This window comes from Salvia splendens, chromosome 2, assembly GCF_004379255.2.
Source record: "Salvia splendens isolate huo1 chromosome 2, SspV2, whole genome shotgun sequence".
NCBI lineage: Eukaryota > Viridiplantae > Streptophyta > Magnoliopsida > Lamiales > Lamiaceae > Salvia > Salvia splendens.
In genome coordinates, this window is record NC_056033.1 from 40,498,212 (window position 1) to 40,516,061 (window position 17,850).

Here is a 17,850-nt window from a genome sequence, read left to right on the forward strand (position 1 = left end):
CCACTGCTGATGCCCTTAGTCAGCACATTAGCTGATAAAATATGGACACAAATTTATAAAAAAACTATATGTACACAATTTTTTTTTTAAATTCACAATAAGGTTTGGTTAGTAGTTGTCCTTAGTCAGCACATTAGCTGAAAAATATGGACACAAATTTATAAAAAACTATATGTACACAATTTTTTTTGAAAAAAATTCACAATAAGGTTTGATTATTTTAGTGTAATTGGATTAACTTGATTGATCAATATTATCATAATGAGACATCATATAAATTTGGAAGTGCGGAGTGTACGTTTGTTTGAATTCATTATGATTAAACGGGGGTTCGGGGGCAGCGACCCCGAGTAGTAGGTTCCAAGGGGTAGAGCCCTTGGCTGGGGTCGAGCTGATTAAAGTTGTTGTGTAGAAAATTCACCAGGAAATATAATTTCTGATAGTCGAAGGACTGATTTGCAATTTTTGAAACTCCTTAAAAACTGTTAAAATTAGTTAAGAAAAATGAGAAAAACGAAGAGACGCAATGCTTCGTTTCAGGCCTCTTCTTATTGATTTTTTTTCTTTTCGGTTCAAGGACTCATCGAGAATTAACATACGAAACTTCTAAAGCCTGAATTATATCCGATCAAATATTGGTAGAACCACCAAATTGATTTGATCTAAAAGTGTTGTTCACGTCTTTCAGGATATCCATTTGTTCACGTTTCAGTAAATTTTCCTAACATAAGGTACTCCATAATTTGTTCTAAAAGATAAGTGATCCACGTTTCTTATTAACCCACTTTAAATATTATCAATCTATCATTATCCTTTAAAAATAGATATTTTTAAATGCTATGAATTTTCACTGAAAGTAGACTAATTTTATGGGTAACAAAAATGAAGTTGTATATGATACCTATATGTCCCATTAATGTTGAGTCGTATTACTTTTTATAATATAGTGCCTATCTTTATTAATTTATGTGCCTAAAAGAAATATCTAACATTAATAATTAATATTACTAATATAGAGGGGTGCATTTTATCTGTTCACCAAAATTAATCTTTTTAATCTCGCTTACCTTTCACGATTGTCTCATATAATTAAAATTTGGATTAAATCTCTCAAATAAATTATTACAGTACTATAACTTTTTGATTGACTTCTAGTTAATTTTTGATATGGCTCTACAAATTGTACAAAAATTATACAAATTTCATTAAATTATTTTGGATAATAATTTAAAGATTTACTCCTACTTCTCTTGAAAGTATTGTGATTAACTAAAAATTAGTGATTTGAAACATTTTCCCTTAATTTTAGATATCACTTTTTTCGTGTATAAAAGAAACGTATTTTGATCTGTACATTCCCACACATCTAGGCCTGTAATTTCGGGTACCCGTGGCTACCCAAACCCAAAAATTCGAGTACCCGAACCCGAAATCTAAAAAATATCATACCCAATAACCAACCCGTATGTGAATTCGGGTACCCTAATACCCGATGCGGGTACCCAAACCCAACTAATCGGGTACCCATAAACCCGAAATTATTATATTTTAAATTTATTATTTTATATAAATTATAGAGTAAATATCATTTTAAGTCCTAAACATACGACAAAAATACGAATTTGATCCAAAACATTCACCTTTTGAAAAACAGGTCCATAACAAATAAAAATATCGACGAAGTAGTCCTTTTTTTACAGTTCCGTAAAAAAACTAACGGTCAACACTAATTGCACAATGGTATGGCCGTTAGTTTTTTTACGGATCCATTAAAAAAGGACCACTCCGACAACGATTTCATCTGTTATGGACCTGTTTTTCAAAAAGTGAATGTTTTGGACCAAATTCGTATTTTGGTCATATGTTTAGGACCAAAATTGACATTTACTCTAAATTATATTGTGCTGAGAATATAAATTATTAAAAATAACACAATAACTATTTATTGACTATTATTAAAAGTCTAAACTTCAATTCTAAATTTCTAATGTTTTAGCTTTCTCTAAATTTCTAATATATATAAAATAGACATTAGACAAGTAGTCAAATAGACACTACTTAATTTTAAAATAAAGAAATTTTTGGCATAAATTGAAACATAAAAGAGATTAAATAAATTTAACCTATACTTACCTACGGGCATATGGCCCTATACTAAATAAAAATATTTATCTCAAATACATAATTAATCGGGTACCCTAATACGGGTTTCGGATACCCTAAACCCGAAAAATTCTAACATTAACTACCCAAACCCGTACCGAACCCATAATTTCGGGTTTTGGGTACCCAAAACCCGTCGGATATTGGGCCGGGGTCGGGTATACCCGAAACCCGCAGATTAAATTTGCATGCCTACACACATCTTATAATGACATAACAGCTAAGTACACTCCGATTGGACTTAGAGCATCCACAACGGTGGCGGAAAAGCCGGCGTCCGTCCGCGCCGCTGGCACGGTGGTGTCTCGCCGCCGCTGCGCTCGCGCCGCGCCAGCGAGCAGGACACGTGGCTTTGGGCGATTGGGCAACGGCATAGCCGTTGGCTTAAATGTTTTTTTATTTAAAATCGGTTTTTAATTAAAAAACCGATAAAAATTTAAAAAAAATTCACTTCCTCAAAAAAATATATCCGTTTATTCCCGTTTTTTACACCTTTTTAAATTTTTTTTTAGTTTTTTTCCCCCAAAAATACACACTTTCATCTATAAATACCTCCACTTTCACACCAAAAAATTCACATCAAACTACACAATTCTCATCTTCATTCTCCAATATCCATTCTCATCTTCATTCTCCCATATCCATTTTCATCTTCATTCTCTCATACCCTACAACATAAAAATGTCCGGTCAAGGCGATGACCACCCTCCCTCTCACGGTTGGAACCCCGAATGGTTTGGTGGACAACCGTTTCCTAGTCCGGAAACGGAATATTCGGCCCCTCCTCAAACCCAAGATTCGGCCGTTCCGGGTGGCTACCGGCCATACCATATCGACGACCAAGGTGTCTCCCAAGGGCGATACGGGTGGACACCGGAGCCTAGGCCGACTGCCCCCTCCCAAACTCCGCCGGCTCCTACTCGTAGCGGTGTCCGGACACCATACACTCTCCGGCGGAGATGGATAAATTGTTCAAGGCGTACTTCGAAATCTCCGAAGATGCGGCGGTTGGCACGAACCAATCCGGCGATCACTTTTGGTGGCGCGTCTCTCGCTGGTACAATGCAAACCGGCCACCGGGAACGATCGAGCGCAACGAGAGTATGGTGCGCAACTGCATCGGCCGAGCCAACGAAGAAATTGACAAGTTCAATGGCTATTTCCTCCAGGAGACGCGGAATGCCGGGAGCGGCCGGAGCGAGGTCGACATCATCACTGCCGCGCTGAGCACCTACCAATCCATGAACGACAAGTCGTTCAAGTATCTCAACGTTTGGCAAGAAACGCGGTTCCACCCGAATTATATGGGAGGCGTAACATCCTCCTCTAGCGGCTCCTCCAAACGGTCAAGGTCGGTATCCCTATCCGACGCCGGCTCCGAAGAAGTGGCTAGCCAACTCGCCGGAGCTAACTTGGGTAGCCCCGACGTCGAACCAAGCGGTTCCCGACGCCGACCACAAGGAAGGAAGAAGGCGGCGGCCGACCGCCGTCGCGTCGCGACTCCATCTGCCTCCGCTCCCGAAACCGCTCCCTATGTGCCACCTCCACCCCCGGATAACTCGCTGTGGATGCTCTTACACCAACTCAATAAGACCGATAGGTCAACTATGACCCCCACGCAACTTCAAACGCACGAGACCATGATATTGGGTCTCCAAAAACAATTGGGGTTAGTGCCGCCGGATGAGTAGTCTTCCTCGGGTAATAATATTAGCCAATAATTATGTAATTTTTAATTTTTAGGAGTTTAATTATGTAATTTTTAATTTTTAGTATTTTAATTATGTAATTTTTAATTTTCAGGATTTTAATTATGTCTTTTTTATTTTATTTGTAATTTGTAATATTTATTGTGGTTTTTTAATGAATTTTAGTATTATGGAAATATTTTTGTTTAATTGAATTTTAAATTAATTGTGCCCGTCTTTGCGGAAGAGCACAACTGTGGGTGTTGTGCTCTTGCCAGAGAGCAGGCAGAAAAAGTGAGGCGGGCCCACAACCGTACCTCTGACAAGAGCACGGTGGTGGATGCTCTTAAACCACAAAGTCAAACACCAAATCGAATAGAAAAAGCAGCAAATCTAATTCCACATCTTTCACTAATCACGCACCACTATCCAAATTTTACTCTTAAAACTTAATTAACCCCACTATTAAGAAGTGTAATATTCATGGATTCACACACACATCATCAATGGACAATGGGCCCTTTCCCCTTCCGTAGTTGTTCCCATCATTACAGCTTTGCCACTCTCCTCTTCTCTTCTTCTTCTTCTTCTCCCACCAAACTCCAATGTCTCAAATTTGACCAATAATACTCTCACAAATCTCAATTCTCAAATGTCGAATGGGAAGCCCGCCTTCCTCAACCAAGAGCTCTCCAAACGAACCCCAATTTTCGGCCTCCGCCTCTGGGTGGTCCTCGGAATCTGCGTCGGCGCCGCCGTCGTCCTCCTCCTCTTCCTCATCTCCCTCTGGTTCACCTCCCGAAAATCCAGAAAAAGCTCCCACCTTTACATCAACAACAACAAGAAGAATTCCCCCACCGTCTCCAGAGAAATCCAAGAAATCCGGATCGACCCGCCCCGCAAGCCCCACTCCGATCCCAAGCCCGACCCGGCTCCCGATACCGATATCAAGAACCCCAATTGCGACGGCGGTGGGCCCGAGGTTTCTCATCTCGGGTGGGGCCACTGGTACACTCTCAGAGAGCTTGAGGCATCCACCAATGAATTTGCTGATGAGAATGTGATTGGTGAAGGTGGATATGGGATTGTTTACAAGGGTGTTTTGGAGGGTAATCATAAGGTTGCTGTCAAGAATCTGCTCAACAACAGGTTTTTTTTCTTCCTTTTTCTCACTTCTCCCAATTTGATAAAGATTGAATTTTTACTCTGTTTTGCTGATTTTCAAGATTTGTGATGTGTTGTTCGAAGGGGGCAAGCAGAGAGAGAGTTTAAGGTTGAAGTGGAAGCAATTGGGCGCGTGAGACACAAGAATTTAGTGAGGTTGCTTGGATATTGCGCAGAAGGAACTCACAGGTACTTCATTTCTTGCACAATGTACACCTATGGTGGCTTGATTATGTTGTGACTTTTGATGCCAAGCTTGAGTTGAGTTGTGATGGCTTGTACACTTATGGTGGTTTGGTTCTGTTGTGACTTGTGATGTTAAGCTTGAGTTGAGTTAGGACCATGAAATGCAACTTAGTTGGTGAGACTTTATAATGATTGACTTGCATTGAAATTTGGGAAATGTTGTTTGTACATTAGGATGCTTGTTTATGAGTATGTGAACAATGGGAATTTAGAGCAATGGCTTCATGGAGATGTAGGGCCTTGCAGCCCTCTAACATGGGAGATTCGAATGAACATCATTCTTGGAACTGCAAAAGGGTAACTAATTTATTTTGTTCTACAAAAACCAACTTCAAGATTCCAAATTCCATCAAGATTGTTGAATCTCTTGTTTGGTTTCTACCAGATTGACGTATCTGCACGAGTGTCTCGAACCTAAGGTGGTCCACCGTGACATAAAGTCGAGCAACATCTTGTTGGACCGGGACTGGCACGCCAAGGTGTCTGATTTCGGCCTTGCGAAGCTCATAGGCTCGGAGAAGAGCTACATCACCACGCGGGTTATGGGGACGTTCGGGTGAGTCTTGTTCGCTCTTTGGTCATCACCTTGTTTTGCTTTGTGGCAATGGCATTCATGTTCGCTCGTCTTTGTCTCCAGCTATGTCGCCCCTGAGTATGCCAGCACCGGGATGTTGAATGAGAGGAGCGACGTCTACAGCTTTGGCATCCTCATAATGGAGATCATCACGGGGAGGAACCCGGTGGACTACAGTCGCCCTGAGGGGGAGGTATACGACTTTATGTTTTCGAGTTATCATCAACTTATAGCCTCAACTTTGATATTAAGGGTGTTTATGTTGTAGAGAAGAACTGATAACCAATTCTCGTTTCCTCAGGTAAACTTGGTCGAATGGCTTAAAACAATGGTTTCGAACCGCAACTCTGAGGGCGTGTTGGATCCAAAACTACCCGATAAGCCATCTTCACGAGAATTGAAGCGCACCCTTTTGGTTGCGTTGAGATGTGTCGACCCGAACTCCCAAAAAAGGCCGAAGATGGGGCATGTGGTTCACATGCTCGAAGCGGATGATTTCCCTTTTCGTGAAGTATGTTTAGATAAATCTCATTTTCTTGGTGTATTGCATATTGATACACCATAATGTGGCTGCTGTGTCTCACTTTTGCATCATGTTCAAAACCACAGGAACGGAGAAGTGGAGGGAAGGAGCACGGGAGATCAAATCGCGATAGAGGTATGTCAATGGAGAGGCGGTTGGGTGAACCGGGTGACAGCAGTGGGTACGAGAGCAGTGTTCAAACGGATAGGACATTGTTGAGAAAGGAGGAAAGAGACGACGGGCAATAGAAAGACCGACGTCTCGTCTCCAACTACCGGTACACTGCTAGCCAGCCTCTATGTAAATTCTGTGATTTTGGCCTCAGCTTTTGATATGAATGGTGATCATAGCTCATTGCATGTTATATAGCAATTGATTTATAGTGTTAATAAAGATATACTAGTGCTTCAATATGATTCATTTGTGATGTTTGATTGAATTTAGTTATAGCCCAATCTCTCTGTTTATGAGGATATGCTTCCACACAAAGCAATCAAATTTGTTCACATTGCATGTACTTTATTATTCAATATATGATGACAATCTAATTTGTTCACATGTACTTTATATATTCAATATATGACGAAGAAACGCAATTTAGTTGGTATTTTTCATAATTGTTGATATCTACTGATTAATGAATTTTGTTAAGTGGGGACAGTTTGGGTTGGGTTGGGTTGGGCCCATCACTCATAAAGAATCCAACATATGAAATTAAGGAAACTGACAATTGGTGAAGACAGCTAATTTGTTAAAGAAAATCATTTTTTTCTGGGGCCCTTTATTTAATATTGGTAATTATGGCCCATCTACTTAATTTCAGTATCATTTTCGGAATAACACAATTTGTTTTAGTATTACAATATTTGACATCCTTCTGTTTTGTCTACTATTGTCCAAATATATAAGGACTCTAATGTACCATATCGATAATGTATAGTAGTAAGTAATGTGAGATTTATAGAGTGAATGTTTGGACTGATAATATTGATACTTTAATTGAAAGTCCTGACTAGAGTCAAGAGTGATAACATGAGAAAATGAGTCAATAGTGACAAACATGATTGTGTCTAAAAGTAACATTGGCTCTTCAGAATATAATCTTGCAAATTTTCCTGTTTCATGAAAACATTTGTAAATTTACCAATACTCACTTTAACTAATTCAATGAAAGAAAAATGTACTTTTAGCAACCAAAGAAAAGAAACATAAAATAGAATAACCAACGATATTTCCTTTTTACAAAAACAACCAAAATATTTGTCTAATTTTCAGAATCTATGGTTATTTCTTGCAACAAATGGACACAAGTAAAGCTCAAAAAACCATTGACAAAAAAAACGGTATTGCAATACACGCATAATAGAATTATTGCATTTAAATATGACCTTTTAGTATGTTTGTGAAGAAAACATAACTTTTATAAATTGATAGCTCAGATTTAGACTAACAACCAATGTTGAAATTTAAATAGATCGAGAACTTGCTTTTGAAATCCATCAACACGGCATTTAAATTTATTAAGCAATGCTATGTAACTGAAAAATACTACTACTACTACTACTACTTCTATTCCACCATAATCGAAGCGCTTATGTTTATACTCATTTTGAAAAAATAATATAAAATAGTTAAAATAGAGAGAATATAAATTAAGTGAGAATAATGTAGAGAAGAGTCTTCCCATTATTATTCTCTTTTACTTTATATTCTCTCAACTTTAAGTACTTATCAATTTTTCCAAACGAATGCAAAAATGAAGTGTCTCGCTGCTTATGGCGGGACAAAGGGGAGTATAAGATAAAAGCTAAATAATTCCGGAAGACAATTATCAAAACCATTGTGTCCCTATCCTGAAAATTTTCTTGATCTACGAAACTCTGAGTAATTCTACCAATACTGATTTTAAACTATTTCAATGAGAGATAAACGTAGTTTTAGTAACCAAAGAAAACAAACCAAAACAAAAGAAACCATCAAAAAATTCCAGTTGTTCGCATCAATTGTTATTTGTTGCACCAAATGAAACAACTTAAACTTGATTAAACAAAATTATCACCAATCTCAGTTAAAGCTACAAATATGATTCATTAATTTTGATAACGACTGAAGAAGATAAGCTTCAATTTTGATCAAGTTTGAAAAGGAAAAATGAGAAGAAGGCAGATTCTGTTTGAAGCAAAGAGATCATCTTATAGAGGTGTTTCAGACAGTTTCTCTAATCATTCTGTGAATCTTCAGACAACAAAATGAATCTGTTTCAGACAGTTTCTTTGATTCTGTCTTCTTTGTTTCTGCTTGTTTCAGCAGACAGATCGACCTACATTGTACACATGGACAAATCTTTCATGCCTAAGGCATTCTCTACTCACCACCATTGGTATTCTTCCCTTCTCCGATCCACAAAATCCGAGGATCGGACATCGCTCAACGATGACAAATCCAACCCGAAGCTCGTTCACACATACGACAACGCATTCCACGGCTTCTCCGCATTGGTGTCGGAATCCGAAGTTGCGGCCCTGAAGAAGTCACCAGGCTTCCTCTCGGCTTATCCCGATGACGTGGTGACGCTCGACACGACCCACTCCTACAAGTTCTTGTCTCTCAACACTGCAACGGGGATATGGCCGGCATCTCAGTTCGGAAAGGACGTTGTCATAGGGGTCGTGGACTCGGGGATTTGGCCGGAGAGCCCGAGTTTCAACGATCACGGGATGACCAAGGTTCCGGTGGGGTGGAAGGGGATATGCCAGGCAGGCGACAGATTCAATTCGTCGCATTGCAACAAGAAACTCATCGGAGCAAGATATTTCAATCAGGGGGCTCGAGCTGCCAATCCTGATGTCCGGATTACGATGAACTCCGCGAGGGATGAGTCCGGTCACGGCACTCACGTGGCGTCCACGGCAGCAGGGAACTATGTTGACGGCGTTTCCTTTTTCGGTTACGCGGGTGGACAGGCGAGAGGAGTTGCCCCTCACGCCCGACTGGCTGTATACAAGGTGGCTGGTTGGGAAGGTGGGAGCTACGAGTCTGATGCGCTTGCTGGCATTGATCAAGCAGTGGCGGATGGAGTCGACATACTGTCGATTTCGCTAAGCTCTCGCCGGACTCATCTGTATGAGCATCCGATCGCAATAGCAGGATTCGGCGCGAGGGAGAAGGGCATCTTTGTCTCTGTCTCAGCAGGAAACCGAGGCCCAGGTGCTGAAACGCTGCTCGGAGGGATCCCGTGGGGGGTGACCGTGGCATCGGGGACGATTGATCGGTGGTTTGGTGGCACATTGGCTCTCGGCAACGGAAAAACCATCACCGGATGGACTATGTTTCCAGCCAGAGCCATAGTCAGAGACTTGCCTCTTATTTACAACAAGACATTATCTCCCTGCAGCTCGAGTTTACTAGCAGAGGCTCCTGAGCACAGCATCATCATATGCAATAACATTGATAAAAGCACAAGTTTTTCTACCTTGATGAAAGATCTCTCCCGGTCGAATGTCCGGGCAGCCATCATCGTTTCCAAAGAAACGGGCATACGAAGATCCCCTTCGTTCCCTTTCCCCGGAGTCGTGATCACACCCTCGGAAGCAGAGGACGTGATCAGCTACGCGTTATCCAAATGTTGCACCCCAACAGCAAGTATCGATTTCCAAAAGACCCTCGTTGGAACGGAGGCGGAAGCTGCTCCGGCCCTGTCAGCTTCCTCGTCGAGAGGCCCTGGCAGGAACTACCGGAAGATCTTGAAGCCCGACATAATGGCTCCCGGAGTTCTAATCCTAGCAGCAAACAATCCTTATGGCTCTGAAGCAAGTATTGGGAACAACATATTCCTCCCAAGCGACTACACTCTTCCATCTGCAACTTCAATGGCTTGCCCTCATATTTCTGGCATTGCTGCGCTTCTCAAAGCTGCACATCCCGAGTGGAGCCCTGCAGCTATCCAGTCTGCCATGATGACCACTGCAATCTCAACTGATAATACCAACCAACCAATCAAGGAGACGGGCTTCAACAAGCCAGTGGCCACCCCTTTAGGCATGGGGGCAGGGCATGTCAATCCAAACCGGGCCCTCGATCCAGGCCTCATCTACGATGCAACACTGCAAGATTACGCCAATCTTGTTTGTTCCATGAACTTAACCCCGGAACACACACGCACCATCATTAGATCAAGTTACAATTGCTCGAATCCATCCTCGGACTTGAACTACCCGTCCTTTATCGCCCTGTATGAAGCTGAAAGAAATAGAACTACTGTAACACGGTTCAAGAGGACGCTCACAAACGTAGGGGCTCGTGCAGCAGCCACATATGCAGTCAAGGTAAAAGCACCAAAGAATTCCATAGTCAAAGTATCACCAGATGCATTATTTTTCAGAAAGAATTATGATAAGATAAGCTATAGTGTGACTATTCAATATACGAGTAGAGGCGAGCTCGAGAGCATAGATGGTTCGCTCACTTGGATTGAAGTGAATGGCAAGCATACAGTCAGAAGTCCCATTGTGGTCCATCCTAAATCTGACAGTGACGATGAATGATTGTAGAGGAAATGCATTTCATGCTATAATTTATGGGAAATTTTGAATAATGTAAACCTTATAATAAGGAAATAAAAAGCAGTATTTGAAAAAGTTAAAAAAAATTGATGCTAAAACTTAAGAGCAAAGTAGATTGTTGGGAAGTTGATGTGGCACAGCACAAATTATAAGATTATATTTTTTTAATTCCACATAAGCACAATATATTTATTTCTTGAAAATCTAAACTTAAACGACCACTTGTACATTTATAAAATCTTTTCATTAACAAAGTACCACTTGCATCCCATTAAGCATTAGATTTATGATTCTATTTCAGCCAATGATTTGTTTAATTCTTCTGTCTGTGAAGATGCTTCTTTTTTATCCTCTTTTGGCAAAGGTCATGTGACTTAATTCTCCACAATCAAAATATTATTTGAATAATGAGAAACACACATGAAGATGACTAGGTAATACTAAAAAAATCTAAACACTCTGTGTAACAACCAGTTCCACTACAAATCCTAATCTACAAAACCAGCAAACAACACAAGAAAATATTCAGACAAAAAATGAGGTTTCAAATTCAGAAATTACCTCTAGTTTTCCTCTCATGGCTTTTCTTGATCCATCATGCCTCATCACAAAGATCCACTTACATTATCCACATGGACAAATCCTCCATGCCCAAGGCCTACTCTAGTTGCCACCATTGGTACTCCACTACCATAAACTCCATGAGAGCAATGAATGTCGAAGCATCAGAAATCCACCACCATCGAGAGGCGAAGCTTGTCCACACATACGACAACGCGTTCCATGGATTCACAGCAGTGTTGTCTGAGAATGAGCTAGAGTCCTTAAGGAACTCACCTGGCTTCATTTCAGCTCACTAGGATAAGCCTATTGTACCTGACACGACACACACGCACAAGTTTCTTGGATTGAACACTGCCTCCGGCTCCGGCATATGGCCGGAATCCAAGTATGGGGAGGACGTGATCATTGGTGTGGTAGACACTGGAATCTGGCCAGAGAGCCCGAGTTTCAGAGACGAGGGCCTCCCTCAAATCCCTGCACGGTGGAAGGGAACCTGTGAGGCCGGTCAGGATTTTAACTCATCACATTGTAATAAAAAGATCATTGGAGCAAGATTTTTTAATCTAGGGGTTTTGGCATCCAGACCTGATGTCACGATGAGCATGAACTCCACGAGGGATATTTTCAGCCATGGCACGCATGTCCATAGCAGCTGGGAGTCATGTAGAGGGAGCTTCGTTCTTCGGCTATGCTCCTGGGATAGCAAGAGGGGTGGCACCCCGGGCTAGACTGGAGAAATACAAGGTCCTTTGGGATGAAGGGGCCTACGAGTCTGATGCTCTTGCAGGTATCGACCAGGCTGTTGCAGATGGTGTCGATGTCCTGTCCATCTCCTTGAGTTACATTACCATTGATCTCTACGAGAATCCAATCGCCATCGCTACCTTTGGAGCGATGGAGAAGGGCATCCTCGTTTCTGTTTCAGCAGGGAATCGAGGTCCAGGCTTTGGAACTGTGCTCGAAGGGATCCCTTGGGCTGTCATCGTGGCATCAGGAACCGTTGATCGTTGGTTTTCCGGGGAGCTGACATTAGGGAATGGAGTGAGCATAACAGGGTGGACGATGTTTCCTGCACGTGCAACGGTTAGAAACTCGCCTCTCGTCTACAATGAAACCTTATCAAACATCATCATCTGATAGCATCATCATCTGTGTTGAATCTTTTGAAACTCCAGAGCTCGCAGATCAGATTACATATGTGACAGAATCGAACACCCATGCCGTTATTTTCGTTTCTGATGATACCGGTGTGCTCCGATCCACGTCTTTTCCTCTCCCCGGTGTAGTCATTACACCAAAAGAAGGAAAAGATGTGATCAGATACGCCTCAAGAGGCTCACAAGCTACTGCCACCATCCAATTCCAGCACACGATTCTGGGACCTAAGCCACGGCCTGCTCAGGCCGTGTCCACATCTTCAGCGAGAGGTCCAGCACGAAGCTATCCAGGGATTCTGAAGCCTAACATAATGGCACCAGGGGTGTTGATATTAGCAGCCTACAATCCTAACACACCCTCGGCTAGCATTGGCACCAACATAGCATTGTCGAGTGATAACAATTTGGAGTCGGGTACATCAATGGAATGTCCACACATTTCTGGAGTCGCTGCCCTTTTGAAAAGCATACATCCGAAATGGAGCCCAGCAGCTATCAGATCAGCCATGATGACAACTGCAAACCCACTCGACAACACTGGGAAGCCCATTAAAGATATGGGTAATGACTACGATGCTGCCACACCTCTAGGCATGGGAGCAGGCCAAGTTGATCCGAACCGTGCACTTGATCCAGGCCTCATATATGACGCCACTCCACAAGACTACGTGAACCTTGTCTGCGCCTTGAATTACACGCGTGAGCAAACTCAGACCATCCTAAGGTCGAGCTACAACTGCTCATCCCCGTCCACTGATCTTAACTATCCCGCCTTTGTGGCGCTGTACGACCCACAGGAAACGAGGACAATTAAAACTCATAGGTTCCGGAGGACTGTCACAAATGTAGGAGAAGGCGGAGCTACATACAAAGTTAAGGTGAAAAGGCCAAAGGACTCAGTGATTACTGTATCTCCGGAGCGATTAGTCTTTCACAAGAAAAATGAGAAGCGTAGCTACTCTTTGACTATTCGATACCAGACTTATGAGGAGTTTGTCATCAACCATGGATCAATCACTTGGATCGAGCAAAATGGCAACCACACTGTGAGGAGCCCTGTTGTGGTGATGCCAGCAGAGCCATCGGGTTGAAGAGAAAGCTGCAAGGACAACCGAGGTGAAATCAGTCGTATTGTTGCAGTCTCATTCACACCTCAACTCAGAGTTTTGAGAATGTAAAATGAAGTTTTCAACAAATGCTGGAGCATTTTATGTGTTCAGTCCTTGCTATGAATAAATATTTTCAAAAAGCATGTATTGAGTACGCTAGGTTAGGAACCTCATTCCTGTTTTCTCCTTTTCAACTCCTAAAGATTGTGGCCAAATCATTCATAAATTGAAGAAATGGAGAAAAGATTATACGCAAGATAACACAAGATACTATACACAAATGAGACAGTTTTTGCGTGGGGAATATTAGTTTACATTTCAATCAACCAAACAAGCTTGAGAGTAATTTCATATTTATTGCCTAAGTTCGTGTTTGCCTTCTTAATTTTTGTAAAGTCTTTGACAGATTTATAAAGATCGAACACTGACCTCCACTTTTGAAGTAGAGACCATGCATTAATTCAGTGACTATGACATGCTACCCCATTTATCATTGATCAATATAGAGGAGAATAGTCAGAGTACAAAAGTTTTTTCTATATACTATCATAACATTTGTCCATTACACATACCCCAATTTTTATTTCGTAAGTTGTCATTTACAAAAAGAACATTTTGGAAAGTCATTTTGGATACGTTTCACATCTGCGTGGGAAACAAATAGAATACTCACCCAAACGTATCTATCTCTAGCAAAATCTAAAATGTAATCCAATTATGATCAGCAAAAAGAAGAATCTTATAATGCGTGGTGGTAATATTAAATAAAAAGTTTGAAAAACAGCAATATTTTCCAATTGTTGTTTCTTGCACTTAATGCAAAACAGCAGACTTTGACTTAACAAAGCCACATCACCAATCTCGAGTACTGCTTAAGGAATTCTTTAATGGCCAATGACTCAGCACGAACTTAATTAGATAAGGTGCAATAATTCAGCAGATTTTTAAATAAATAACAAGAAAGGCCTTTTATGTTAGAATCAAGAAATCTGAACTGCATTTCTCAAGCTCCAAACAAGAAAATGGAGCTGTTTCAGGCAGTTTTATTGATTCTGGTATGTTGGTCTTTGCTTGTTTCAGCAGAGAGATCAACATACATTGTACACATGGATAAATCTTTCATGCCTAAGGCATTCTCCACTCACCATTACTGGTATTCTTACCTTCTTAAATCCGCAGCTCGGCTCCACGGCGATGGATCCGAGCCAAGGCTCGTCCACACTTACGACAATGCCTTCCACGGTTTCTCGGCAGTAATGTCGGAATCTGAAGTTTCAGCTCTGAAGAAGTCGCCGGGCTTCCTCTCAGCTTATCCCGATGATGTTGTGACGCTTGACACTACTCATACGTACAAGTTCTTGTCTCTGAACACTGCAACGGGGCTGTGGCCAGGGTCCCAGTATGGAAAGGACGTGATCATTGGGGTCGTGGACACGGGGATTTGGCCGGAGAGCCCGAGTTTCAACGATGACGGGATGACTGAGATCCCGGCGAGGTGGAAGGGGATATGCCAGGCAGGCGACCAATTCAATTCGTCGCACTGCAACAAGAAACTCATTGGAGCAAGATACTTCAACGAAGGATCTCGAGCTAGCAATCCTGATGTCAACATCACTATGAACTCGGCGAGGGATGAGTCTGGTCATGGCACTCATGTGGCATCCACGGCAGCAGGTAACTACGTCGATAACGTTTCCTTTTTCGGTTATGCAGGTGGAAGAGCGCGAGGAGTAGCTCCCCGCGCTCGTCTGGCTGCATATAAGGTAACTGGTTGGGAGACGGGGAGTGTCGAATCTGACGTGCTTGCCGGCATTGATCAAGCAGTGGCTGATGGAGTTGACATACTGTCGATTTCTCTGAGCTATCGCCGTACGAATCTGTATGAGAATCCGATTGCAATAGCAGGATTTGGTGCAAGGGAGAAGGGCATCCTTGTCTCTGTCTCAGCAGGAAACCGAGGACCGAATGCTGCAACGCTTCTCGAAGGTATCCCATGGGCAGTGATAGTTGCGTCAGGGACAGTTGACCGATGGTTCGCCGGAACACTGACTCTCGGAAATGGCATAACCATCACCGGGTGGACTATGTTTCCGGCGAGAGCCGTGGTCAGAAACTTGCCTGTGGTATATAACGAGACTCTGTCTGCCTGCAGCTCGAGTGAGTTACTAGCGGAGGCTCCTGAGCAGAGCATCATCATATGCAATATCACTTTCGAAAGCATTGATTTTTCTTCTGTGATGAGTTATCTGTCCCAGTCGAATGTTCGAGCAGCAATCATCATTTCAGAAGATACAAGCATACTAAGATCCACAGATTTTCCTTTTCTTGGAGTTGTGATCACGCCCTCGGAAGCAGAGGCTGTGGTCAGTTATGCATCATCAGATAATACGCCCACTGCGAGTATTGATTTCCAACAGACCATTCTTGGAACCGAGCCGAGAGCTGCTCCGGCCCTTTCAGCTTCCTCGTCGAGAGGCCCTGGCCGAAACTATCGACCAATCTTGAAGCCCGATATAATGGCTCCGGGAGTCCTCATCTTAGCAGCATATAATCCTTATTCGTCTGAAGCTAGTATTGGAAGAAACATATTTCTTGCAAGCGACTACACCCTTCTGTCTGGAACTTCAATGGCTTGCCCTCATATATCTGGCATTGCTGCACTCCTCAAAGCAGCACATCCCGAGTGGAGCCCTGCAGCTATCCAGTCTGCAATGATGACCACGGCAAATCCACGGGATAACACCAACCAACCGATCAAGGACATGGCATTCAACTATCGTCTTGCTACCCCTTTAGGCATGGGAGCAGGGCAAGTTGATCCAAACCGTGCACTTGACCCAGGTCTCGTTTATGATGCAACAGTGCAAGATCACGTCAATCTTGTCTGTTCCATGAATTTCACCTCCGAACAAACACGCACCATCATCAGATCAAGTTACAACTGCTCAAACCCATCCTCGGACTTGAACTACCCGTCTTTTATGTTTCAGTACGAAACTGAAGAAAACAGAACAACCACAGCTCAGTTCAAGAGAACGCTCACAAACGTAGGGAACAGAGCAGCTACATACAAAGTCAAGGTAGAAGAACCAAAGAATGCCACAGTCATAATATCACCAGAGACATTAGTTTTCAGGAAGAAATATGACAAGCGAAGCTATTCCATGACTATTCGTTACACGAGTATCAGCGAGATCGAGCTCGAGACAGCAGATGGCTCACTCACTTGGATTGAAGTGAATGGCAAGCACACAGTCAGAAGCCCCATTGTGGTCTATCCTAGGCTCGACAATGATGATTAGTTTCTGCAATCATGTTTTAATTGAAAAATGCATTCCATGCTTTTGTTCATTGTGCACTATTCGAATAATTTAACACTTTGAATAATCAGATTGACAGTTTCAAAAAAAAAATCAACTCATTCAGAAAAAACTAATGTACATACTGTATATTAATTTGAAGAGCAGTTGCAATTTGAGTATATGGAAAAAATATGTTCGTCCATGGAGTTGAAATACTCTGCAAACAATTGTACACAAATTATCCAATTCAGTCATTCAGGCATTTCTTCAAGCAGCTGACAGACACAACAGAACATAGTTTCTTACTCTAGATTCTAGAAGTTCTGATGGCGGAGCGTTCGATTAAGCATCGCATGGCGCCTTCACTCTCATTCATTCACCATTCATACGAGCTAGCTGAGGTTGTGATTCCAAAATTAGAGATTTTCAATGTTCATGGCCTAATTTTGCATATGCTGCTACAACTCACCATTTATTTCAATCAATTCACTCTAATCAATTAACCGGATGAGGTTAATTAAACTTTTCAATTTTCGGATTGGGCTTCTCGCTAGTAATGGTTTTGGGCCTTTTGGGCTTCAATTTTAAAAATACAAAATAAATGAACTTTCATAAAATTTAAAATAGTCAAACTATGTAAATTAGACATGTTGGAGATTGATAGAACACAACTCATTTTCTACTCACTATCAGACATGTTGGAAAAGCTTACGATTTTAACATATCATTTAAATTAGATTTTAAATTAAAAATACATACATGTTGCATCGATCATCCATTGCCTTGACGAAGAGTATG

The 17,850-nt window shown here is 41.9% G+C and overlaps 3 protein-coding genes and 1 pseudogene across 4 annotated transcripts; all 4 read left to right on the forward strand.

The window, feature by feature from the left end:
- The first annotated feature begins 4,328 nt into the window (after positions 1-4,328).
- LOC121792823 (probable serine/threonine-protein kinase At1g01540) lies at positions 4,329-6,914 on the forward strand. The gene is made up of 7 exons (XM_042190934.1): positions 4,329-5,000; positions 5,100-5,204; positions 5,436-5,558; positions 5,647-5,817; positions 5,899-6,028; positions 6,137-6,346; positions 6,445-6,914. The coding sequence occupies exons 1-7, from the start codon at positions 4,504-4,506 to the stop codon at positions 6,604-6,606; spliced, it is 1,398 nt and encodes a 465-aa protein (XP_042046868.1). The 5' UTR covers positions 4,329-4,503; the 3' UTR covers positions 6,607-6,914.
- Positions 6,915-8,362: 1,448 nt separating this feature from the next.
- LOC121779890 (subtilisin-like protease SBT3) lies at positions 8,363-10,902 on the forward strand. The gene has a single exon (XM_042177347.1). The coding sequence runs from the start codon at positions 8,608-8,610 to the stop codon at positions 10,900-10,902; it is 2,295 nt and encodes a 764-aa protein (XP_042033281.1). The 5' UTR covers positions 8,363-8,607.
- LOC121792826 lies at positions 10,890-13,738 on the forward strand (annotated as a pseudogene).
- A 942-nt stretch (positions 13,739-14,680) lies between these two features.
- On the forward strand, positions 14,681-17,101 carry LOC121792825 (subtilisin-like protease SBT3). 2 transcript variants are annotated; one of them, XM_042190937.1, is made up of 2 exons: positions 14,681-15,424; positions 15,575-17,101. In XM_042190937.1, the coding sequence occupies exons 1-2, from the start codon at positions 14,722-14,724 to the stop codon at positions 17,050-17,052; spliced, it is 2,181 nt and encodes a 726-aa protein (XP_042046871.1). In that variant the 5' UTR covers positions 14,681-14,721; the 3' UTR covers positions 17,053-17,101. The 2 variants fall into 2 exon arrangements, with proteins under 2 accessions (XP_042046871.1, XP_042046870.1); XM_042190936.1 differs by having other exon boundaries at positions 14,682-17,101.
- Positions 17,102-17,850: the final 749 nt, after the last annotated feature.

Bases quoted from the DNA above. Each gene is read 5' to 3' on its own strand.
- LOC121792823 (XM_042190934.1), top strand. From the start codon at position 4,504: ATGTCGAATGGGAAGCCCGCCTTCCTCAACCAAGAGCTCTCCAAACGA. The intron at 5,001-5,099 runs GTTTTTTTTCTT...TGTTGTTCGAAG, and splicing joins AAGAATCTGCTCAACAACAG to GGGGCAAGCAGAGAGAGAGT. The intron at 5,559-5,646 runs GTAACTAATTTA...GGTTTCTACCAG, and splicing joins ATTCTTGGAACTGCAAAAGG to ATTGACGTATCTGCACGAGT.
- LOC121779890 (XM_042177347.1), top strand. From the start codon at position 8,608: ATGAATCTGTTTCAGACAGTTTCTTTGATTCTGTCTTCTTTGTTTCTG.
- LOC121792825 (XM_042190936.1), top strand. From the start codon at position 14,722: ATGTTAGAATCAAGAAATCTGAACTGCATTTCTCAAGCTCCAAACAAG.